Source organism: Pyxicephalus adspersus, chromosome 5, assembly GCF_032062135.1.
Source record: "Pyxicephalus adspersus chromosome 5, UCB_Pads_2.0, whole genome shotgun sequence".
NCBI classification, from domain to species: domain Eukaryota; kingdom Metazoa; phylum Chordata; class Amphibia; order Anura; family Pyxicephalidae; genus Pyxicephalus; species Pyxicephalus adspersus.
The window spans coordinates 48,514,118-48,540,414 of NC_092862.1; the positions used below are offsets into that span (position 1 = coordinate 48,514,118).

General features: G+C 36.9%; 1 protein-coding gene across 6 annotated transcripts in view; it reads left to right on the forward strand.

Annotated features, from left to right (window-relative positions):
- Positions 1–26,297, forward strand: part of ANKRD12 (ankyrin repeat domain 12) — a 63,746-nt gene that overhangs the window by 31,837 nt on the left and 5,612 nt on the right. For 4 of the 6 annotated variants that reach the window (XM_072411433.1, XM_072411435.1, XM_072411432.1 and 1 more), the window contains exons 3-11: positions 443–590; positions 3,655–3,723; positions 9,821–9,967; positions 13,246–13,446; positions 13,825–13,967; positions 16,140–16,287; positions 16,523–20,991; positions 24,082–24,180; positions 25,071–25,214. In XM_072411433.1, the coding sequence (XP_072267534.1) occupies positions 443–590; positions 3,655–3,723; positions 9,821–9,967; positions 13,246–13,446; positions 13,825–13,967; positions 16,140–16,287; positions 16,523–20,991; positions 24,082–24,180; positions 25,071–25,214 (5,568 nt within the window). The remainder of the gene's footprint in view (positions 1–442; positions 591–3,654; positions 3,724–9,820; positions 9,968–13,245; positions 13,447–13,824; positions 13,968–16,139; positions 16,288–16,522; positions 20,992–24,081; positions 24,181–25,070; positions 25,215–26,297) is intronic. The other 2 variants (XM_072411436.1, XM_072411438.1) reach the window with 1 other exon arrangement.

Genomic DNA, 26,297 nt, shown 5'->3' on the forward strand with positions numbered 1-26,297 from the left:
TAGGTCTAAGAAGCATGTTCAGCCCTGCTTCTAAAAATCATACCAGTAACTCTTTCTAGATGCCTACTCTGCACAGCTAGGCATCCAGGATTGTCTTCAGGCAAAGAAATACTTGCGTTTTGCAAACACCTGTGCAGAAATTTGCAAAAGCTGGTACATATATGTATGACTTTAAAAATGCCTATAAACGCCTGCAGCAACTGTTTATTTTTTTTATTTTTATTTTTTTTTTTACAAGACGATTTCAGGCATTTGCAGGCTGGACACACACACCAGTTTTTGATGCAAAAGAGAATGTTTTGTCTGCTTTCTAAATACAGTTAAAGGCATATCTTGCTTTTTGAGTACCCAATGGGAAAACAATGTGCATGTTACTTTTTATCCTGTTCTCATATAAACCATTACAGGTCTGGTGTCAAAATGATGTTTCCTTTCTATTTAGAATAAAGAGAAAATCACATCCTACACGAGAACACCTAAGCTAGAGAGGAATGAAGTTGGAAAAGAAATGAAAGAAAAATCATCCATGAAAAGAAAACTACCCTTCACAATCAGCCCACCCAGAGAAGAAGACCGAGACTCTGACACAGGTAAGACAATACATCTCTTATATCATTTAGCCCTTTGGTGGTTATAGTTAACTATGCAGCTGAATATGAGAAGATTGTCTTCCTGTGATCATGTTTATTTGTAGCAAACTTTTACTGTAGATCCATTAACAGCCTTTTTTAGTTTGTGATATAATATAAATGCTGATAATGACCATAAAGGGTAATTAAAAAAAAAATATGCACATAACAAAAAAAAGTACACATAGTAACTAGTCAAAATCCACTTCTTCCTGAAATTGTTTCAGTAAATGTGATTTTGTATTACTTTTCTTGCACCGTTCTTCTAGTATATAGGAATTAAAAATAAGTAACAAGTGAAGATGATTCTGCTAGATTTCACCAGTAGTTACATATATCCCCAACATGCCAACCTTCACCCCCCCAGCATTATTGTCATCATTAATATTTTCTATCAGTCTTCAGTATGGTCACCTTGACACACTCTTCCTCCTATTTTCTCAGCAGTGATTGACTCCTTAATGCTGCAGAATTTACCATCACCTGCACATGTACATGTGCAGTATTTTCCTGTAAGACTAGGGTGACCTGATGACCTCACCACCTGAGGATGGCTCCTCAATATTCTGGTATCCCATGGAGTATGTTCAATGATTCCGTGCTAATTCCAACACAATTTTAAGTGAACTGGCTCTAGATCTAGCATGTCGCTAAACTGTGACTTGCTAGGTGTTGTTTTTTTTAATGTACTTTTTTTGTTCAGGTATTGGTTGATTTATAATAATTGCATTGCCTTTTTTGTAGAAGATAAGCAAAAATGTAAACTCTTATACATCTCAAAACTCTGAACCAATCAGGACCTTTGGTTGCTGCACAAAGTTATTTTCATGAATGTAGACAATACTTTGTAGCAGATGTTACATTTGTTGTGTTGTTGCTTATATTGTTTAATGCTGTAGTTAAATGGCCTAAACAAGTGACATCTGTGCTTTTACTAAAATAAACGGTCGGTTGACTATAAAGGGCTGTGTTCATTTCTAGTATCTTGCAGGTGTGGCCACCAACAGAATCTTCATATCCTCTTGAAACGCTTGTTTTACTTAGCTGCTGAGCCTGAAATGACTACTGTCATATGCGCTGTGGTCACTATAGGGAGAGGAGTGTATAAAAATAGCATATGAGGAGAGTTTACTCTGAAGAGACCGTGATCTGGGAAAATGGATGACAGACTATATTAGTATCGCATGTACATAATTGTTGCAGGTATAATAATCTTAACATCATGAAGTTCTATCATAGACCAACATAAAGACTGTTATTTCCATGGCTTATATCACAGAGACACCCAGAAATGACTATTGAACTCCTTTCAGGGTAAATAGAATGCATGTAAATGCATATACCTAGTTCAAAGCCAATTATTTTAAGGGAGAGATTTAAAAGGAAAGGAACAGTTTGGTTCTAAGCAAATAAAGCCATAACATAGGCTTCAAGCATGTAAATTTTATTACTGCAAGTGTGCAGAGTTTGACAAAGTTGAAAAATTGCTATTGACCTTCCTCCTACGCTATATTTGTTCTTTCCTTTTGTCTTGTTTTATTTGGAGTGCATAAAGAATGTATTGCTGATTATAACTAGGTATAGATGTTGCTGAACATCACTCAGACACCAGTCCTTGTATGTGCTTCCTCCTCTCTATGCATGATATATTGCGTCATTTCATTGTTACTCAGGAAGCAGCGGGTTTTCCTGGGCATCCATACTTCAAAGGAGTATGCACAGGCTATCAAGTGGTTTCAAAGGCTTGTCTAATTGTATTGAGTTGTATGTATGTACTTAATTATTAAATAATCCAACATTAGAAAAAGTTTACAATCAAAGACACGCTGCGTACCCTTGCACTTTGTTGGGTCTATGCTCTTTCTTTTACTAGCTGTCACCTAAAAACATTAAGTCAGAACTGTTCAACATTAGACACTTTTACTTATTCTTTAATTACAATATCATACTTCGTGAAAACTTAAATGGGATTTAATGTTTTAATGTAGAGTAAATAATATCATGAATATCATTAGAAAATATGTTAAGTCTATCCTTTGTTTACTATACATGCCAATCTATGACCATCTGTAGTTTAAATATATAGAATGTTTCACTGTAAAAAGAGGATCAGTCTATCTAATTGTAATACGGTAATTGTAGGTGGGACTTATTCTTTCACTGAATCCTTACATGTGTTTAATATTTACTAACTGTGATTGTTGTAGGGGACCCAGAGCAGTGGTTGCCAACCTTTCGGTTTTCACAAACCACTATTTTCCAACACTTGAAAAGACACTTCCCCCAGAGTGACGTCATGATGCCTGAACCGTCCAGAGACACTACCCGCCCACTTGCCCTGAGCCTGAGACCTGTACGGGGGACATGGTCCGCGGCTCTGACCAGTGCGCCCCCAAAGCGGGATCCTTCTGACCCTGCTGGGGGTCCCACCAGCCAGAGCCACGGACCAGTGGTTGGCAACCACTAACCTAGACCATCTTTATATATTCTAAAACTTCCTTTTGCCTTTTCCATAATTTCAAATACAACCAAAAATGGAGAGCTGGACCCCCTCAAATTTACCACAGCACAGAAATTTACCTGATGGACTGTCCACTTTCTGACAAGAAAGCATCAGGTGGTTTTAACCGAAATCTGAAATATTGTCCTTGTGTGGACTCCCTCTTTATTATCTGTAAAGCGTTTTCCCTAGTACACAGAAAAATGATTCTTTAGACAGACTGCGACCACTTCACATAACACAAGCACACAGGCTAACTCATTAAACTAGTGCAAAGAGCAGTGTGGAAGTGCACGGACTCATATTAACCATTCAGCCTGAAGTCATATCCCTGGATAATGGACTTTTTTTTTTCTTCTTGCTGTGGTTTATTTATTTTGCACTAAATATTGAGAGTGGAATTCCACAGAGGGCAGGTTTCCTACAAAAGGTAGCAATTGCCTTCTCTTTTATGCTTATGCTATCATACTCCTCTACTTTACTTGTTTCCTTCTTTCCTTCCTTCCTGTGCCTTTAATCCTGTAGATTCTGAAGCAGGACACACAAGTGAAAACTGGGGCGAACGATTAACGTCCTCTTACAGCACTTATGCAGGTAAAAATAATTGTACATCTATTACATGGCACGTTTTTCCATTTGGATATGAAATGGCTTTTCGGGTATGAATTATTTTTTTTTTAGCCACATCTTATACAACTGTTTAAGAATGATTCTGGCCATTGTTATCTATGGTGAAGTTTGCTGAAAGAGAGGTTATTTAAACTGGTTTTACTATAATGCTGTTAAGGGTATTTTGTTTTGCAAAACAACTCTAAAATAATCATTTTCAGTTAAAATTACAGTAATCTTTTTCTGCTTGTGGTCCTTTATATTACAAGCCTGCTTAAATCCTAGCTGAGTTTTTACAGTAATAATTGAGGGTGTTTTTTGTAGTTTTTGTCAGTCCTATTCGCTCCTGCAAGGGATAAAAGACCTTGTGTTGACACATTAGCAATTCGGGCTGCTACTGAGAACAGAGGAGTGATTTGGACTTGTGGTCCCACACAATGTCCCTGCCTAGTGCTTCAACTAACAGTGGCTTGTAATGAAAGCATCACTGGTGTAATGATGTTGGCTCCATTCCCTATATGATCGATATCATTTATTCTGTCCTGGTGCAGAAGAAGCTATCTAGTGATCCTACCTAGTGAAAACTCATCAAAGCTCAGTGCTTGCTGTAAAATGAGTAGTAAAAAAACAATAACTGTTCTGCATTGGCATATATAGCTACTGAAAACAAATTTTTAATTAGACCAGCAAGTGAACTATGAAAGCTGTGTCAAAAATGTGAGTGCAAAAGAAAATAAACCGTTGCTCTGCAGCTGCTCCTTTTCCTATTGCTGACTTTTCATGCCTTGTTGTGCACTGTATCTCTCTATAGAGGCAGTCATCTTGGCAAGGCAGATCTTTGCTGCTTTATGTCGGAGCTGTCCACTAATACCTGGTAATAGAATGACTGGTTGGTCACGGATTTGGAGAATAAAAGAATCAGAAGGGAGATCCTTGCTCTAGGGTCCTTTGGGCAGCTCTGGAGGCTCAGTGCTTTAGATTTAGACTGCAGATATAAAGATTTTAGGCTGTAGGGACAGGAAATGCACTGCTGCTCTTCCTGGCAAATGGCAAATATTCGCTTTTTCAGTTTGTCACCTTAGGGTATTGGAATGAGTAAGTATAATGTCATTGTATCCACCTATTCCTTCTAAAGTCTTGAGTTTTCACATCTATTTCTTGGTATTACTTGAGATCTTTGATATATGAAAGGTATCAATGGGCTTGCAACAACTTCAATGCCACAGGTACTATTAGATAGCATGGTTTACACTAAAGATTATATCTAGCCAAAATGTTGTTTTTTTAGCATATTTCTTTGCATTTTTTTTATATTGCTGTATGTGTCGCCACTGGAGAAACTGAATCACTCCAAAAAATTATGGAAAATGCAAGCATGTATGATTGTCACTGGACCATTGAAGGAGATTGGGTGGAGGAGCCTTCAGATGGGGGCATCTGTTCTGGTGACATGTGTCTAAGAGATTTTCACATTAGAGAGATTTCTGCTGATTTCATGTAGTGGCCAGAAGGAGAATTATTCTATTTATCTAATTAATTTTTTAAATTTAAAATATATTTTTAATTTTTATGGTCTTTGAATGTAGTTTTGTTATGTTTTGTTTTTTACCTTTTCTACTCTAAATGATAATTTTTTTGTGATTGCGGGGAGAAGCATAATTATTCCATAAGAACATTTTTTTTAAATTAGGTGTATTTTTTCTTTTAGATTCCATGATTGCAATATTGTAAACTGTTATAGAGAGACTTGCATGTTGGAGCAGTCATTGACACATAACAATTACCTGTCTATAATGTTGACCTATTGGTAGTTACCGGTCTATGATGTTGACCTTTTGGTCTCCTTGCCTGTTGTCCCTTACAAGTCTGCTTATCAGTACTTCTGACTTTAGTTAATGACATTCTTGTTGAGAGAATGATGACAACCAGTAGGTTTTTCAGAGCAAAGTTAGAATGACAGTCAAAGTATTTCTCTCAGTGTAAATCTTTTAGGAATTGTCTTCTTTTCTTAAAATCATCATACTGAAGTCCCTTTCAGTGGTGGTCATGTAAATGACAAGAATGTCCTTTGCGGTGATGGTGACCATCCTCTGTGATGTATGCCCCATCTAAGGAGATGCTATTCAACTTTGTCCACTGTCGCTGAGATGAAGCTAACCAATAAATGGAGCTTTTGTAGGGAACTATGGTAAATGATTGGAAAGAACCAGTATCCGTGTAACCTGGTTGTTTTCTTAGTAGGTAGGGGGAGAGGACCCTGCTCAGAAGAGCTTCCAATATAATTGATGTAGGCACTGCTATAAATGGTTTCTCTGACTGGTTATGAGATAAAAACAGAAAATCAGGGTACTAATGGTCACAAGAATGTGGGGTTCAGTATAGGAAGGAGATTTGAGTTTGGCAAATTGATTGAAGTGGACAAAGTGGATACTAAATAGCTATTTTGTTACCTGTATAAAGTTAAGTTTTTATTTATTAAATGGGTAATCCAAGAAACATTTTTAGAACAATTTAAAATAACCTAGTTATATACATGCAAGTACAGAATAAAATATTTTAATCTGCCAGAATTTATTTGCTGCCTAATGGTGTCAAACCTGCCCAGTTTTCTTTTGCTAAACATTAGAATTCCCCGTTTTTATACTAATATGGGATAGTCAATTTGTAGATAGAAATAAATTATTTTGGGACTTTAGAGGCATTAACCTAAGTTTAATATACACAAATAGGTAAATTATAAAACTTACATTTATTCAAAATTTAGTTCAAATTACATAAAAACATCAAATTGATTGTTACATTTACATAGTTGGTGTGTTTTATGTGGATCGGCATTAAACGTTCTACGCGTTTCACAGAACTGAGCCTGCTTCCTCAGAAAAAAAAATAGCAATAATTTTCTTTATTGGCTCCTTGGTTTATATACCCAGACCAGCTAAGTGATCTTTTCATAAGATAAATAAATCAGAACCACCATTCGAAAGGGTTCTGCATTTCTCAACTTAAAGACTTGCCTCGTGCTCACATCTTATAGATCCAACCCGCAGCCTCTGTGATTTTTACTGTTGCTATTGATGTTTTTTACTCTATTTTCTTTGCCTCCAGTTTCCTTGTCTATTTCACGCTGCACATGCAAGCACCCCTAAATTAATGTTCAAGTCTCGGGAAACCCTGCAAAAAAAAATTATTTGGGAAAAATGCTTTACATATTGATGGACAGTAGGAATGATTACTGAGGTCATACTTGTGACCTTGCAAGTGGCATAAGACATTAAGCTACCATCAGATGCACGGACAGTCTGCCACAGGAAACGCTGGCGACCTCTGGTTGAACCTTAGGATTTCACAGAAACCTTACCTGAGAATGTCTTGTTTGGATGTTGTAGTTGGAGACTTAAGTGTTGAGCCTTTAAGGTAACAAATGGTTAGAAGGTGAAGCGTTCCCTAATTTTTTTGATTAAAGCAAATTAAATTAAAACAGATACCTGTTTTTTCTTTTCTTACATACCATTCAGCTACTTTGGCTGAAAGATCACACTTTAGCTTTAATTATCTGTAAATAGTTATCAGTATCCAAAAAATAGATGCTTTCTTATTTGTCTCTGTGGGGTGTAAACCCTAGCTTCTGTGACCTGAAGGACGCTTGTTGTCATTCTCCATACTGCTAACCTTGGTACATTAGTGTGTCTGTATAGAGATCATCATACCATACGGGTTTCTTTGTTTCCTGTGATGCAGGATTACCTCCCCTCAGATAAAATATTCAAGTATATTATGACACCTCTCTGGTTGGAATTTCACATATTGTTTGCCCCACTGATTTCTGTTAAATAAATGACGATGAGTATATTGCAGTGCTCAGTTTTCTTATTTTTCTTTTTCACGTATGAAAATGTTGCTTAATACACCAACCACTTTGTACTCATTTATTTCTTATGGGTCTTTATTAAGGGTTCACCCATCAAAACACATACCCAACCTTTTTTTTTTTCTTTCATTGCTGTACAACACGGTGCGGGTTATTATTGTGTCATGGTGCATTGATTGCCGGGTAAGCTGTATATTGTGTGGATTGAAATGAACAACAACACTCCCAAAACTTGTGTAAATGATGTACAGGGATGTGAAGACATCATTTCACTCAAATCTTAAATTGTTTCTCCAACCAGCAATGCTGACTGTTTTGATGGCTATGGGGGGGCTGGCCAACACTTTGCAGCTTTATATTCTAACTCAACAGGGAAGAAGTTTAAATGAAACATGTACTAGATGACCATTACCCAAGGAGAGGACTGCAGACAAAAAAGTTTCCATAGCAACACAAATCGTCTGAAGCTACATATTCGTTAAGATTAGAGCTTTGTGTGTCTGACTGTGGAAGAAACTATCCAAATCATACTGTGACAATACGTTTTTCTTTTTCTTGATCTTGATCATGTATTGTTTTTAAAAATGTGTTTTTATATATGAGGGGTTGCTGAGAAGTTCCTGGCTTTGCCCAGAAAGAAGATAGCCAGAGTTATGAAATAGTACATTTATTCAACATATTCCCCCCTGAGACTGATGGTACTGCATAGTTGCAGCTTTTCTAGACCATTCAAATAAAAGTTCTTTCGTTGGGCGGCAAACCACTTCTCAGCAGCATCCTTGACTTCAGAAATGTCTTTAAAACGTTGCCCCTTAGGGTGTTTCTTCAAATTCGGGAACAGATAATAGTCCGAAAGGGCCAGGTTAGGTGAGTAGCGGGGATGGTGGGCAAATTGGTAACCCAGGGTGTTGAATTTGGCAGCCACAACCTTGGACGTATGCGCAGGTGCATTGTCCTGCAAAAAAAAAGGATCCCTTTGGTCAACTTTACATGGCGTTTCATCTTAATTGTCTCCTTCAGTTGATCCAAGAGGTTAGCATAATACTGTTCGGTGATACTAGAGCCCTGAGGTAGGTAGTCCACCGTCTTTGTCCCAGAAAACTGACGCCATGACTTTTTTTGGTCGATTTCTGGGTTCGGAACTTCTTCGGCCGCAGGGACCCACTGTGGTGCCATTGCTTTGACTGTTCCTTGGTTTCAGAATCATAGATGTGGAGCCAGGTTCCATCCTCCGTCACTAACCTAGCCAAAAAGTCCTGTGCAGCTTCAAAATGGGCCAAAAGGGCTTTGGATGCTTCAACCCGTTCCTTCTTCTGATCACTGTTCAAATATTTCGGCACCCACTTCGCTGAAAGCTTGGCATGTCTAGGATAGTGGTAATAACAAACCAACAGGCTCCCATGAGATGTCAAGTATCTGGGCTATTCTTTTTTTGGATATTTGTCTGTCCACAGTAATCATCTCATGGACAGCATCGCAGGTTGCCAGGTCAGTTGAGGTTGGGGGGCGCCCACTGCGGGGCTCATCTTCAATGGTGAAATGCCCAGTCTTGAAATGGGATATGCAGGTTTTGACAGTGCTGTAGGAAGGACACTTCTCCCCCAGTGTTTGTGACATCTCAGTGTGAATGTCCTTGCTGACTTTCCCTGGAGAAACAAAAACTTCATGGCGGCCTGTAACACCAACAACGTGAAACTTGCTTATGCCTCTGCCATCACAGCTTCTCACTAAAAAAAAAAAAAAAAAAAAAAAAAAACAGTTTTAAGAATCGCAAAGACCTGATATTTGTACTGTTACGTCCTAAGATAATAGGCTGTCATATGTCCCTACACTCATTTTTCTATTTCATCTGGAAGGATGCAAAGCCAGGAACTTCTCAGCGTATGTGTGTGTGTGTATTCATGTATGTGTATGTGTATGTGTGTGTGTGTGTGTGTGTGTGTGTGTGTGTGTATATATATATATATATATATATATATATATATATATATATATATATATATAATATATATATATAATATATATATATAATATATATATGCCTTGCTTCAGTTCCATTGTTTTGCAGCTGTCAAGTGTTTTGCCTCACTGCTGTCTACAGACATGCATGAAAGTTTATTGATTTTATATATAAATTAAAATAGACTGCTTATATAACCGCACAGATTACAGCTGAGCGTTTCTTTTTACATTTTGTACTTTCTACTATTACAGAGAAAGAAGGGCCAGAAAAAAAGAAAGTAAAGAAAGAGTCTGGAAACAAGAAGTCTACTCCGGTTAACATCCTCTTCGGTTACCCATTATCTGAGCGCAAACAGATGGCACTTCTCATGCAAATGACTGCCAGAGACAACAGTCCAGGTATTTGATTTATTACTAAAGCTGACCGTTTACCATTCTACCTCTTGTTGCCAAAATGTTACCTGTGTATATGATGAAATTGTATAATCTCCACCTGCAGTCATAACAATTCAGAAACCTTTGGGGGGTAGTAGCTGATACATGATGGCTCTTACTTTCAGTAAGGGAGTCTGTTAATCAGCAGTTCTAAGGGAGGGAAAGTGTTGGGACTTTGGATCTCATTAATAGAGAGTGAATGTACACATGGCCAGTGAATTTTAATGCAACTTCTTGAAATCTTCAAACACAGACAATGATGTTCATTTAGTCAGTTTGTAAAGTGTATCTAACCCCAAAACCAAAAGTTAAATTTATTGCTGCTTACCAGTCGTTTGATGTTGTGGTGACAGTTTCTTTTCTCATGCTTTATTTCCTTTTATTCTCTGCTGGGGATCCTGCCAGTAACCCACTGCGCTAAGGTGACTACACTTAAATTGCAGTACGTTAACTATAGTTAAAAACAAAGCTTTCACCCCAGTCTGCTCTCCTGATTTGTACTACAAACCCAACTTCCCCTCTCTCCTCAATTCTGTAACATAGAGGGGAGATTGTCTACAGCTGAGAATGATGGCGTGAAAAGCACGAACAGAAATATATGCAGCCACCACATTTTAGAACCAATCTGCAACTTACTACACTTTCATTCAATAGTTTAAATATACTTTAAATATCCAGAAATGGTAGTGAAAAAGTGTGTGCCAAAAAAAGAACCCTCCCTTCTTTGCCTGGCGATATCCCTGTGCTCTTTTTTTTTCTAGTCTTGAAGTGCTTGCAGACACTATTTAACAGATATAATTTCGCCTGCTACATGTAGAGTTATGCATGTATTTCTGCAGACATGACAAGTTAAGCAGACCACACTCCCATTTCCACTTTGTTCTATATGTGTCACCTCGTGTGGCCCTTCAGTAGTGTGTATGACAGCTGGGAGTATTTGTGGAGTGTGTGCAGGTTTATTGCAGGCAGTGTTTGTCAGCTTGCTTCCACCACCCCCTGTTCTCATAAAAGTGCTATGGCAGTGTTTCAGAAGTTGGGCCATTACAGATGATTTTTCCTATTTCATGAATTCCTGAATTGAATTTCATGAATTCGACATTAATCAATTCTGAATTTATGTATGATTTAAATCAATGAGAAGTGATTGTTGTTGAGTGTAGAATTGAAAAAACAGACTGGTTTTAGAACCATTTATTTATTTAAACATTTATCAGATTTTGGAGAATGCCTACATTTAATAATGCGTGTAGTTAAGGTTATGTGGAACAAGTTGACATTAAACAAAAGTCAATTTGTGTACAACTAGCTTTACAGAAAGAAAAATTTGGTCATCTCACTACCTGGGGAGCCAGTTTGGTATAGGCCCATTTAATTAATATAATTGAGTAAAGTTAATTATAAAGTTCATTTTTAAATAATACTTTTAGGTATGCTGAAAATAATATTACAATATATAACTTTTTAAATCTATGGGTAATGAAACTGCAACATGTATACCCGTGTAGTTGCTTCAGTGGATTTATTTATGTGACAAAAATTGTCATTTTGGTATTTTTCCTATTTTAGTACCTAAAGAAGGTCAAATGCTAACTACTAGAAGCAAATATTTTGGGATCTAGTCTGTAGCTGAATATAGTGAATGTGTACTGAAAGACATGTGTAATGTTGTTTATAACAGCTGTTTTGTTTTATTACTATTCTGTAAGAAAAAGTTTCACCATTGGTACTTTGTGATATTGATTAAATTGCAGTCAAAGTACCATCAGCCAATATGATTTCACATAATAGTCCACTTGTCAAAATTAGATTCTGGTACGCCACAAGACTGTAGAACTCAAAACTTTTTACAGTTCAATTAAAAGATGTTTTATAATGACTTTGCTTTTTATACTTGTTTTTTTTCTGTTATCAACGTATTCTCTCATTCAGTTTAAAAATATTTATGATATTGTGAGTGACCCCTTTTTTACTGATAGAGTAAAGGCAACACGAGTCGAGTGATTTTACATGCCTCATATTTTCCTAATTGAGTCGTGGTGTGAAAATCCAAATGCTAAACTAAAGTTTCTGTATCTGCTTAGTTAGGGGTCATTTAGGATCTGTCTGCCTGCTGCTAAGTTTTGGCAAAAAATTATGTTGAGTATAAAGTGGAACATTAAAGAAAAATTATATCTGCTGGGTTTTGTAGCAGCCAAAAGTTCCGAGTCTGTTTTCCTCCCTGGGAAGAAATATATCCGTCTCTCTGTGTGACCAGGACTGGGGCCCTTTAGCATCTTAATCAACTTCTGCTGGAATCAGTTTGTTTATTAAAGCCAACTAAACCAAAAATCAAACAAAGTAAATTCATAAAGCAATCCTATTGATGTAATATTACTGGTCCATGCAGCCAAGACTTCTCTTGTCTTGAGTTTCCTTCTAATGGATTGCTCACTAGCACCACCTTTCTGTGGCACATGGAGAAACATTTATCAATGCTAGAGAGGAGCAGTGACAAGTTATGTGTAACAAATGTATTACAAGGTTACAGCTTGAGTCATAAATTCCTCCCTCAGTTGTTCTAAAATACCACTGTGACAGAATAAAACATGGCCCTGACCATTTCCTAATGCTATGACTATTTAGAGTGAAAATCTGTTTTATCATCCTTGATATATTTGAATTAGAACTATTATGCTTGGCTGCCCAGGATCACAAGCACAAGAAACAGTAAACCTTTTGCAGAAACTTTGGTTATCAAGTCTAATTTGAGAAAATCTGTGTTATTTATTTTCTTAATAATTGTCTTCCAGTGGTTTGCACTGCAATGAATGGTTGGAAATGTAGCCTGGCATCTACTTTACTTTGACTGCCACATGGGTTCACATCTGATTTACCCTTTCACTGGCTGAATTCAAAGATAGGAGGGAATGGATGTAATTTAGTGTACAAGCTCCCATGGCCCATGAAACAGATATTCTATACATTGATTGTATTCACTTATCAACTTAGTTGTTATTAAAATCCACCTAATTTAATTTTGAGATTTGTTGGGATTTAAAACTTAAACCACTGAAAATAGCTAAGATGTAGCTGTCCCCTGTTGTTTAAAGAAAGACTTTATAGTTGGATCTCAGAATGCTGCCCAGCTCAGCAGAGTTGGCAGATAAGCAGCAGAGAACGGCTTCTTTAGAAAATGCTTTTTCTATTTTTACCTGTTAGTTGCTTTATATAAGAGTTCTGTTCATATGTTTTCTTATCCACAGACTCTACTCCAAATCATCCTTCACAGGCAACACCAACTCAAAAGAAAACCCCCACATCTTCCACAAGACAGAAGGACAAAGTTAATAAGAGAAATGAACGCGGTGAAACTCCTTTGCATATGGCGGCTATACGAGGAGACCTTAGTCAAGTGAAAGAGCTTATTCGTCTTGGTGCCAATGTTAATGTTAAAGATTTTGCAGGTAATAATGAAAAAATAATTAGTTTTTTAAAGACTACAAAAACAGTTCCTTGTTTTACACCGCTTTTATTGCTCTATGAAACCCTCCACTTTGCTGCAGCCAGGTAAAATACCAAATTGGGTTTTCCTGCAGCATATTTGTGGATGGAAACTGTATTACTGTTCAACTACTACAGAAAACCGGTGTTAAAGAGGTGTTATTGCACATGAGATACTTTTTACTCTACAAAATACAATCATATTTTCAATGACATTAAGGACAGATAGGAGTATCTGGGGCCTGAAAAGCTTTGTATTAATTTAAAAAAATGCTTAGCATAATAGATTTGTGTCCTGCATTGCCCAAATGCAGCTTAGCTTTCACTAATTTGCTTTGTAGGTTGGACACCTCTGCATGAAGCCTGCAATGTGGGGTGTTATGAAGTTGCAAAAGTTTTGATTGCAGCAGGGGCTGATGTGAATACACAGGGATTGGATGATGACACTCCTCTTCATGATGCAGCCAACAGTGGTCACAGAGATGTAAGTCTTTCTTAACTCCACAGCTTTTAGGTGTGGATTTTTTTTGTTGCAGCTCTTGATTTCAATATTTTTTTATTTTTTTTTTTTTTTTACTAACAATGGTATTCACAGTATCATTATATTTGTTTTATTACAGCACTGACAAAAGAATAGATCTACAGTTGTTACAGATGTTTGGATGCTATACTTTACACATAGGCCCTGTTCCCACTAGTGCGTTGACATGTGTTGGTACGCTGAGATGCAATTCATTCTTATTGGCACCCCAAACACACCTACCTATACACCTATACTGCTGCGGTATAACGTAAAGCAATGTGTGCTGTGATTTTAAAAATTCAGCATCCACCAATTTCAGAGTGTTGTGCTAAGCTAGTCAGTGCAATGATCTTAAACTATTGATTTTCACCATGGAATCACTAATTGCTAATTATAGGATTTGCCAAAACTTCCTTGGCTGACAGTAAATAAAGAATAGGACCCCGCTTTTATGTATTTTCTGTACTCTATGGAAATCTCACAGTTTGCTTGAACTAGTATGCCTATAATCATTATGGCATGATAATCCCCGTTTTTCATCCTGGTATTTAGCCCATGTTTTGAGGTTCTTCCTATTCTGTTTATCTGCATGTTTTGTTACTTTGGCTCCTTCATCTTAAACCTGTTCATTTTCCTCATAGTTGTTACATGTATTCTGTTATTATTGTATTTCTGTTTATTAGTAAAAGTCAATAAAGATAAGTTTTAAAAAAAAAAATAGCACATAAATGAAGATTTTTTTCTGCTCAGTGGAATTGCTGACCTTTTTATATGCCTTCTCTGAGAACTACAGATAAATCTCACAGAATATATGAGTACATTAGAGGTGTGGCCGACTTATTCAAGAAATGGCACAGTATTAGTCACTGAAAAAACGCATGTGCATTATGGTTTATAATATAAAATCAGTGTGGGAATCACTAAAGGGTTCTTGCACCCATTTACATAGATTTACACCATTAGGGAGCATGACCCATCTCCCTTTATATTCTCTCTACCGTTGGACTCCTTTCCTTTGCATTAGAGCAACTCTGTATAGAAGAGATTGTACAGCTTTTGAGAATAGACATGCCAAACAGGGCATGTAGTGTTGAAGCATACATATTTATTATTGTGGTAAATGTTATAGATAGACATGCATGGTGGTCTTACTATTCATTTGGCTCTCTGACTCAGACCTGCCATGGGAGAGTGGTTGGGTTCTGGCATTGTGAAGTCACTATGGGGGAAGTTTCTTTCCCTTTGAGACCTGGCTCCCCGCGCACACGCAGTCCGGAGCTGGTAAATTTATTGGTCTTTGGGTCCAAGTTGGTGCTCACTGCTCTACTGTGTTATACATAGATCTGAGTATAAAAGATTTCCTTCCTGCTGGTAGAAGACTTGGTTGCATTAAAATATTCTGGTGCAGTGTGCTCAGCATGGTACAGATTATGAGAACACAATGACTTTGCAAAGTTTGCTGTGCAAGCACAATGAAATGTAATATGCACAATCCTTCAAAATAGATTGCTTTCAGTCCAGCAGGTGAACATTTTGAAGTTATTTAAATAATCACGATTGCTGTATTTCTAAAGAAGAGCACTTTGGATGTTTGCATTGAGTAAATGTGCACAAAGAGAACCCTTTGGCAACCCCATAGTGTTAATCCTCGTTACATATACCTTAGGAACTTAGAATAATTTATTTTATGTAAATAGAGAGGTTGTTAACATACAATGCTATACAATGCATTAACATACAGGGGGTTACAGGAAGAAAATATGTCAGGATGTTTTTGGAAATAAAAAAGACCATGCAGCACTCTGGCTACCGTACTCGTACATCTATCCCTAATAAACATATTCTAGTTTTGACATTTACTTGGAGATTGTATTACTCCTCATAAGGTCATGCTAAATAATTAGGTTATATCAAATATTTCATGTTTGTAAAGCCTGTTTGGAGTGGATTTTATGCAATCACCCCTCATGTGTAGCAAATGCTTGCTAAAAACACTGTTTACAATGTGATCAGATACTACCTAGGCTGTATGACAAATTTTACACTTTTTTTTAGTATTTTGTATGTTTTATACATTACATATATTTTTTTATATCTAGGAAGGGTCCTAATATCGTTTTTTTATGATTGCAGATTGTAAAATTACTTCTCCGGCATGGTGGCAATGCATTCCAGGCCAACAAACACGGTGCTCGACCCATTGATGTGGCTGACTCAGAGGACCTAGAACAGCTTCTGAAGCAAGAAGTTCCACTCTCTGACGATGAAGAAAGTTATACAGGTATGCTGAAATTAACCTGTTTTTGTTTGTTCATCTTTGCCTTTTCTCATTTTATTTTTTAAGAAAATATAAAAGCCATTTATTTCCATATCATCCTATATAATTGTTTCACGCACACACAAAGTTTTTTATTAATGTTAAGGCATTTAGTAACTTGTTAAAATTTACTCATATTTAGCAAAAATGTGAGTTTCATTATAGGTCCACTTTAATTAATCTTTGTTTTATTTTACAGATTCTGAGGAGCCTCAGTTTACTAATCTCTCCAGTGTGGATGAAAACTTAGATTCAGAGGGTGAGAAGGAGTCCCTGATTAATGAGACCAAGCATGTTACTGCTAAAGGGACACCTTGCACATCAGGACTCGATGAGTATGAATTTAAAGATGACGAGGAGGATGATGAAGACGACGACGACGATGATGATGGAGAAATTGAAAAGATGATTGAGGATAAGCGCATGATCCGGAGTGAGATTAAGAAGGAGAGCACTGAAGGAAGTGAAACTTTTTTTGTAAAAAAAGATAAAATAGATTTTCCAAAGCTGTATAAAAACAGAAAACCAAAACCCTCCCGCCTATTATTCACAAGTTCTGACAGCTCAGATGATGATTTGCCTGAGAAAGTGAGCCTTGCTTCTGAAAGCCTATGTTCAGACATCCGACATAGAAAAGAGTACAGTGTTATACATGAGCCAAAGGAGAAAGGCAAAGTCAAGAAAAAAGTAAAGAATCAAAGCAAAAACAAAGAGAACAAGGAATTAAAACAGGAAAAAGATAAGAAAGAAAATGTTAAAGTAGTGAACATAGTTATGAACTCCACTATAGATTCTCTAGAAAAATCTAGAGATGAAGATGTGTTTAGAAAATCTCTGTGTACAAAAGATGAAGGGTCTTTACAGTTGTTTCAGATTACCCCTGGCAAATCTCCCAAGCACACATTCACTCTTGTTGATAAGCAATCAACACCACTAAAACAAGACAACACTAAAATGTGTGTTTCGCCACCTGATGGATCTGATTCATCATTACAAGCAGAGCTCTTCTGCTATGATCAGAGCCCTGAGTCAGAATATGCCCTAGAGAGCTCAAGCACCACAATTTCTAAATACAAGGAAAAAAGTAAACACGCAAAAGACTTATTTTCAGAATACAGTGACAGGGCTGCAAGTAAAAGCAAAGAAGATGACAAAAGTCCTTCCCTTGAAACAAATGAGTTTGTTGGAAAGAAAGACAAGGAAGGCAAAGTAATAAAAAAGCACAAAGTAAAGCATAAAGATCGGGAAAAAGACAAGAATAAAAGAGAGCTAGATGTGGAAAAGGATAAGGGCAAACATAGAGAAAATAAAAACACACAAAGAAATATAGAGTTTGATAGGGAATTCTGGAAAGAAAACTTTTTTAAAAGTGATGAAAATGATGATGAGTTTTTAAACTTGGAATCCAAAAACATATCTCCAGATAAAAAGGGCAAGGAAAAAACACAAGCAAAGGATGATAAAACAAAGGAGAACCATGACCACAAAGAGAACACTAAAGATCTTGAGGAAACAATAAAAAAAGAACGGGATACAAATATTTTTCCAGAAAAAGAAAGTGATGTTTTTTCAGGGAATCCACTTGTTAAGGATGAGTCCTCAAATTTTGAAAAGGAAACAGATACTGAAATGTTTGTTAAGGAAAGCAAGGAAAAGTCTGAGAAGAGGCTAGCACTTAAAGAAAAAGATATTGATAAGCTGGATAAAAAATGTACAGACAAAGAGAAGAAATCAAAAGATCACAAAACCGAAAAAGAGAAGATTGATTTACACGAGCATGTAGAAAAATGCAAAACACATTTACTGTCTGTACAGAAAGAAAACGATAAAATTCGAACTGTTTCAACTAGCAGAGAAAAGTCCAAAGAGAAGAAACCTGACAGGACTGATAAAGATAAGCATCTTGGTGAGCAGAAAATATCTTCTGATAAGAAAAATAAACAAACAGAAAAAGATCTGGAATCAAACAAATCTGACAAAGGAAAACGCAAAGAGCGGGATTATAAAAAGAAGGAAAAATCGAAAGATGGAGACTGTTTCACAGGAACAAATGTAAAGCATAGTCAGGAGGAACGCAAACCAAACAGTACAGAAAACAACAAAGTATTGCATGAACGACTATCATTAACAAGGGAAAAGTCAAAAGAGGAGCAGCAAAAAATGGCTGAATATAAAGAAAAAGATCGAAAAGACAAGGAAAAGGATATAGATAGATATAAAGAAAGAGACAAACATAAAGACAAAACACAAACAAATATATTGAAAGTAAAAACTAAAGAGACTGAACCAGATAAAAGCAAACCTAAATTACAACTTCTCAAAGATGTCCGTCCAAAAGAGAAAAGGTTAGTAAATGATGATCTAATGCAAACTAGTTTCGAAAGAATGCTGAGCTTGAAAGACCTTGAAATTGAACAGTGGCATAAGAAACATAAAGAAAAGATAAAACAAAAAGAAAAGGAGAGGATGAGACATCGAAACAGCACTGAAATAAGTAAACTAAAGGAAAAAGAAAAGCAGAGACATTCCGCCACTCCATCTAAAAACAAAGAATTGATGAGATCGAAAAGTTCAGAGATGTCAGACTCTGGTCCAAAAGACAAATTGCTAAAGGATGCCACAAGCTGTAGATCACAGTCAGTTGATGGAAAAAATGTGGCACATCCTGGAAAAACACTTTTAATCTTGGAGAACAATAGCCTAACTAGATCTCCTCGGTCAGAGAGTGAGAAAACTGGTCTGAGTTCTCGATCAATATCGATGATTTCAGTTGCAAGTTCTGAGGACTCTTGTCATGCTACTGTGACAACACCAAGGCCTAATATTGAATATGATTCAGACTTTGCACTTGAAGGTTCAGATTCACAGATGTCTTTTTCTCAGTCCCCTTTCTTATCCACTGCTAAATCACCAGCTGTTCATGAGAAGGAGTTGGACAGCCTTCCTGAGCTACCTGATCGTGTTAAGCAACCTGTGTCGAACAGACTTCTCCCAGGTTATCTCAGGTCAGTGTCTGTAGAGGATACTAAATTGGCAATAAGTGAATGCAGGCCAGTTGTAGAAGTTAGACGATGCAGTATGCCAGCTGCTTTTGTTGAACAAATTAAGCCCTCCCCGACAATTGTAGAAAGCACTTTACAAGAAACTACATCAGCTGCTTTGTCCATTCCTAGTAGCTGTATGTCTCCAAAATTAGAAGAGAAAGATTTTCATGGTAGCCATTCTAATTTACAAACAAGTAGTAAAAAATCTTCGCCTTTTAGTAAGCACCTGGGAGATTCAGTTGTGTCAGTCCAAGAAACTCAACCCATTCCAGAGGGAACGCCTGTTATAAGTAGCACTGACCAAACCAGTTTGCCTATAGAAATGTCTTCACTTTTGGAATCTGAACTTGAAAAATTGGTTTGTTCAGAACGAGAGTCTGCCAATATTGCTGATGGTGACAGCAAAGCATCTCAGGATTTGATTTCGGTTAGACCAGAAAGCACCAAAATATGCCCTCATGATCCATGTGTACTTTCCTCCCCTATATCTTGTTCTGTTACAGCTGCACCATCTTCAGATCTACACAGTTCTCCAAAAACTGCCCCGCTTGGCAGTTTTACACCCAGCACTGGAACAGAAGAGCAAACCTGCACAAGTGCCAACTCAAGTAGTGTCAAAGGAAATGAGATAAAAGAAGAAGAAGCCAGTCTTCCTGAAATTGAGAAGACTGTGTTGTCCACTGCAACACCTCAAGAAAATGTTCAACCTGTTGAAAGGTTTAAAATTGTCCTTTCAGATTGTGTTGTGGAAAAAATGCAAAACACAGTAGATGTACAGGCACCTAACCTTTCAAAGAAAAGCACACCAAGCTCAAGTCCAACAAAGGATGACATTTTGGTAGACAAACAAGATCAGGACCAGCCCACATCTAAAGACTGCAAACCTATTCTAGAAAATCTAGAAGATGATAGAAAAGATGAGGGTGACTTGGAAAAGACAAATGGAACAGAAGAAATGCTTAAAGAAAGCGCACTTCAAATTAACAATTCTGGTAACGCAAAGGACGCTTCTTCTTCTCGAAAGTTTGACCTCTGTTCATCTGACAATCAAACTAACTCAGTGCAAGAGGAGATGCAGAAATTTAGCCAGACCATCAAGATGGAAATAGAGGAAAATACTGAGGTAAAAAAAGAGCCTCAGGAAATTCCTCAAAGAATTACTAGAAATCGTGCTAACATGTTGGCCAACCAGAATAAGCAAGTGCAGGCAACCTTCTCCCACACATCAGAAAAGGATCCTATTGAAAACTCTGTATCCCTAAGAGGTAGGATACGACTAACTGAAGATGATGATGTACAAGTTCATCATCCACGTAAAAGAAAGATTCCTCGTGTGCCTCAGCCTGGTCTAGCCAATCCTTCTGTACAGCAAGCAAAAGAAAAAACTCAACAGTCCCTGGCTGCAGTTGTGGATTCTTTGAAACTAGAGGATATTCAGCCATATCAATCTGAAAGGGCAAATCCTTATTTTGAATATCTTCACATAAGACGAAAAGTAGAAGAGAGGCGAAAGATGCTGTGTAGTGTCATCCCTCAAGCACCACAATACTATGATGAGTATGTGACCTTCAATGGCTCCTATCTGCTAGATGGGAATCCCTTCAGCAAGCTCTGCATACCCACAGTAAGTCAGATAAACATCCTTAAATGTTTAACTTGAGCTTTGTAAATATTGAAACAGAACTCCAGTTTGTGTCTGTGTGTATATACACATACACACTATTCATCTGGAGAAAAAAAGTAGCTTGCGTCACTATGTTTGGGTTGTCCTCATCTTGCTCTGCACTGGCCCGTATGGGATGTAGTACAGCAGTATTACCAGCCACTTAACAACTATTGACATTTTGTAGTCTTAATGATTATCTAAGCTAAAACACACTCCAGTTTCTAAATGAGAATAGAATTGAGAGCGTAAACTAGATATTTGTTTCACATGTTTGTAGTTCAGAGCAATCTTTACAGCATAAAACACTAATTTAGTTTATCCTTCCATATGCCTTACTGCTTCTGTAAAATAATTGATATAGCGCACATTATTGCCTAATACTTTAGGGAACATGCCCACTCATTTTTACTAATTGAAAAAAAACACTACAGTTACAGAAAGAAAGCAACGTAATATAAACTACACCGTTAGCTGTAAAGGAGGTCCTAATTACAGGTGACCTTTTATCATATGGAACAAGATGCTGTTATATCTACACAACTAGTACTATATACTAGTCAACATATTCTGTGTGCTATGATGTAATATGCACTGGGAGGAGGAAGGTTTTACAGCTAACCAATCCACATAAAACTGTTTTCTTGAAGTTAGGTGCTGCCCCTAGAGCACTGCAGCTTGATATTGATTGACATCGGCTGTAGCCCAAAGTACATGTCTAAGTAGCAAAAGCATGTGGTAAAGAAAAAGAAGATACAACTGGAGTTCTGATTACAGATCTAATAAAGTAAAGCCTTCTTTAGTATTCCAATTACCTTTTATAGCAAACTGAACTAGATAATGATCTAACAATATAAAGCACACCTTACCTGAGAGACCTTTGTAAAAACTTACTGTTGACAGCCTTCTGAAATTTACGTAGAAATCAAAGCTTGTAATTTAGTATTGTATTGTTTTGTATGGTCTCCAAAACTAGCAGGTGTATATGGACTTTGTTTTTATCAGAAGTGCAGTAGGTTTTCTGTTCATATGTACCCCGGGGTTCAGTGTTGGGACCTTTACTATTTAACCTCTTTATGAATGATAGAGTTTGGTATTAAAACTACCATTTCTGTGTTTGCAGATGACACCAAATTATGTACTAGAGTTAGGTCCATTCAGGATGTCTTTATTTCTACAAGCAGACCTGGATGTATTGTTTGATTGGGCAGCCAAGTGGCAAATGACATTTAATATAGATAAATGTAAAGTTATGCATTTGGGGGCTAACAAAATGCATGCTCCATACTGTATATGGGGAATACATTTGAGGGAGTCAGAAACAGAAAAGGATCTGGGGGTTCTGGTAGATCCTAGATTTAATACCAGCATGCAATGACAAGCTGCAATATCTAGCTAGCAAAGTACTTTCTTGTATTAAAAAAGGAATTGACTGCAGAGATGGAGACATTATCCTGCCCCTGTACAAAGCATTAGTCAGACCAATATATGCAGTTCAGTTTTGGGCACCAGTTCACAAAAAGGACATTGTGGAATTGGAGAGAGTGCAGAGAAGGGCAATTAAACTTATAAAAGGAATGGAGGAGCTCAGCTATGAGGAGAGATTAGCTGAATTGAATCTCTTCTCTCTCGAGAAGAGACCTTTATAGGGGGATGTGATCACCCTGTATAAATATATAAATGGTTCATATAGAGAACTTTCTTCCCCATTGTTAAGATCGTTACAAAGGACAAAAGGGCACTCTTTGCGTCTGGAGGAAAAGAAGTTTAGGTTCCTGATAAGGAAGGGATTCTTCACTGTAAGGTCAGTGAAAATGTGGTATGCAATCCCACAGGAAGTAGTTCTAGCTATTTTTTTAGTGTCCGACCAGGACACTATCTGCATGGAGTTTGCAGGTTCTCCCCGTGTCTGCGTGGGTTTTCTCCGGGTACTCTGGTTTCCTCCCACATCTCAAAAACATGCAGTTAGGTTAATTGGCTCCCCCTCCCCAAAATTGACCTTAGACTGTATTAACCGCCTTGGCTGTATTCCTGAGTGTGGCTCGGGCTCGGATTGCTCCCCATGTTCCAGCGGCGTCCTCCAGTGATCCCCGGCCGACTTCTGCAACACATCCTCGGCTTGATCGATGTGATGCGAAAGCGTCGGTACACTGGGGAGGCGTGGCCTGGTGGGAGATTTAAAAGCAGATTACATTGTAATCTGCTTTTAAATCATTGATCACAGTGATATTGTTATAAAAAAATAAATCTAATAAATCTGAAAAATTATTCTATTAATGTACCCTTGTTTTGAGAAATGTAAAAATTTTTTAAAAAGAATTACATTTTTTAATAAATTTATAATTTTATTATACTATTTCATTATTTTTTATAATTATTATTTATAATCATTTATTGTGTTTTAAAACCGTTATCATACCCGGGAGTTATTCCTAAGAATTACAGATATTATTAAACAAATTTTCACTGAAAACAATGTACCACTTTTGACATAAAAATACGGACATAATTAGACCAGCAGGGGGGGTTAAAGACATATGACTGAGGTAGAGACATTAGATTGTGAGCCACTGTGAGGGACAACTAGTGACAGTATGATGGCACTATATAAATACTATGTAATAATAATATCAATTGCTTTAAGAAAAAACTGGATGCTTTTCTAGAATCACAGAATATACCTGGGTATTAAAGCTTTAAAGTAAAGATACCAGTGATTGTTGTTCAGGGAACATCTGATTGCCTCATGAAATCAGGAAGGTATTTTTTTCCCCTGTTGCAGCAAATTGTACCAGGGTTTTTTTTTTCTTGCCTTCTTCTGGACCAACCATAAAGTTTTATATCTGGGATATTTTTATTTCCCTAGTGGTTGAACTTGATTAACTTTTTTGAATTTTTTTTTTTTTTTCAACCTGACCTACTATGTAACTATGTATGTGCATTTGTAATGAATGTGAAGTAGATCATACACTATTTGGCATTATTACACAATAACTTCTGTGTTGGTCATACTGTATGGTTTACACTTTACTATTCATGGTTACTTTGCAGATTACACCACCACCATCCCTCTCTGAACCGCTGAAAGAACTTTTTCGACAACAAGAAGTTGTACGGATGAAGCTGCGCTTGCAGCACAGCATAGAAAGAGTAAGTGTTATTCCTAATGTTGTTGTAAATGTTGATTATGAAAAATACACAATAGTACGTATTAAGTAATCAGTAAATGGACAACTGAATGGGCCTGATTTATTAGAGTTCTCCAAGTCTGGCGAAGATAGACTCTATCATTCGAGAGCAAATCTGGAATGGATTTCTTAAAAAAAAAAAAAAAAAAGTTACTATTAGTTGGCAAATGATTTCAATCTTGGATCAGGTCCATTCTAGGTTTGATGTATCATCCATGTTCTCCCATATTAGCCTATCTTCTCCAGTCTTGGAGAGCTTTCATAAATCAGGCCTATTGTGTTTTAAGATGTCTTTTGAAAGTAAATGGTTAATATATTGTCCCTGCTATAAAGTTTCATTTCATCAATACAATATTATGTTTTATTACATTGTACAGTATGCTCCATAAGCATAATACTGTGTTGCAGTGCCATCAATTCTGAATACACAGCAATGCTTCAAATAATTTATTATGTAAGCAGCTATTTCCAACATGGTTCTAAAGTATTACAGCTTGACTGATGGTTGGTCTGATCCTCTGCCTTAAATACATGTTCAGCTAATTAGCATACAAGTTACCACACAGTTATGTGCATGCTTGTTTTGGGTGTGTGAAGGAAACAAAAAGTTCAGTTTTACATCCAGACAATTAGCATTCTGTAGAATGAGTTCAGCAATGGTGGATTTTATCATCTCTCAGTACAGGGTTTCCTATGTACTGAGGTGTGCAGGCAGATTTGTGATTTCAAAAAAAGGTATATGCAGTAAATGCGATCTATTACTTTTTTTAGTTTGGTTTTTAAATTCCGCTTTTTCATTCTATGTTTTAGTTGTAATTGTATTTATTTTTACAATTTCTTTGTACATTTTAGGAGAAGCTCATTGTGTCCAATGAACAAGAAGTTTTGCGTGTCCACTACAGAGCGGCCAGGACATTGGCTAATCAGTCACTGCCATTTAGTGCCTGCACAGTATTATTAGATGCTGAAGTGTACAATGTTCCACAGGAATCACAGGTAATTTTATTTTATTGCAACTTGTTTTTGTTGGATGATGGTAGTTGTCCTTACCAATCCAGCAAACTGTATGAAATGCATCTGGTTCATTCCTTCCGAACACCCCCATGACTCTTAAAATGAGGTGAATATGTGGCTATTATTGCTGGAAAACCGATGACATTATTTAAAGCACCAGTGCCACTAGAGCTAAATTTACCAGATGAAAATAGGCAAAGACAAAGATTCATGTTATTTAGAGAAAATATATAGATGGTCAATTTTTTTTCCTTTCATATGGTTTACTCCAGTATGCATGTAAATATTACCAACTAGTATTTATATATGGTGAAATACTGAGCAAATTTCACATGGATAGTTTTGCTCTACCTGCCATCCCCCACTCTTTTTATCACTAAAATGAGTTGTAGCAATTTATGGTAGATCCAATCACTGTATTTTCAACTCGCTGCCTCAACAAATGTGTGTGCCTGTCAGAAGTGCTGCTTCACAACTGTCATGTGAACTAGCACTTCTATATTCCCACTGTAACACTGGTCATCAAATGCTGCTGTTCCTTGCTTCTTACATAGTACAGTCACAACATTTCTGACCTTCATCTTCATGACCAGCAGTCTTGATTTGTACATGAGATCATCAGAGGCCTATCTATGAAGGTAGATTTAACAAGCAGTTAACTTTAACTGTGCTTAAGGGGTGGGGTAATTGAGATTGTACATTTTCGGTTGTGACTGGGGATAAGTGTCAAAAATAATAAATCACAAATTCCTGGCACAGCTTAACTTTTTTCTCTAGGACAGCCTCCTATTTTGCCAGCCTGCCTGTCCTCTAATGTAAACTACCAGTTGGTGTTTTTAACCAACTGAAGCCCAATTGTCATTCTCGTAATGATCTAGGATCTTTGAGAATAATTAACTTCGACAGGGCCTAGGGGTCAGGAATGGTTTGTTCCTAAACTGTAAAATATTAAGAATATTTAAAATCTGGGTACATGCTCACTTAAAAAAAAAAACTGCAATGCCATTTATTTAAATAAAGGAACACCTGCAGTATCTTTACACATTGATATGTGGGGTACATATA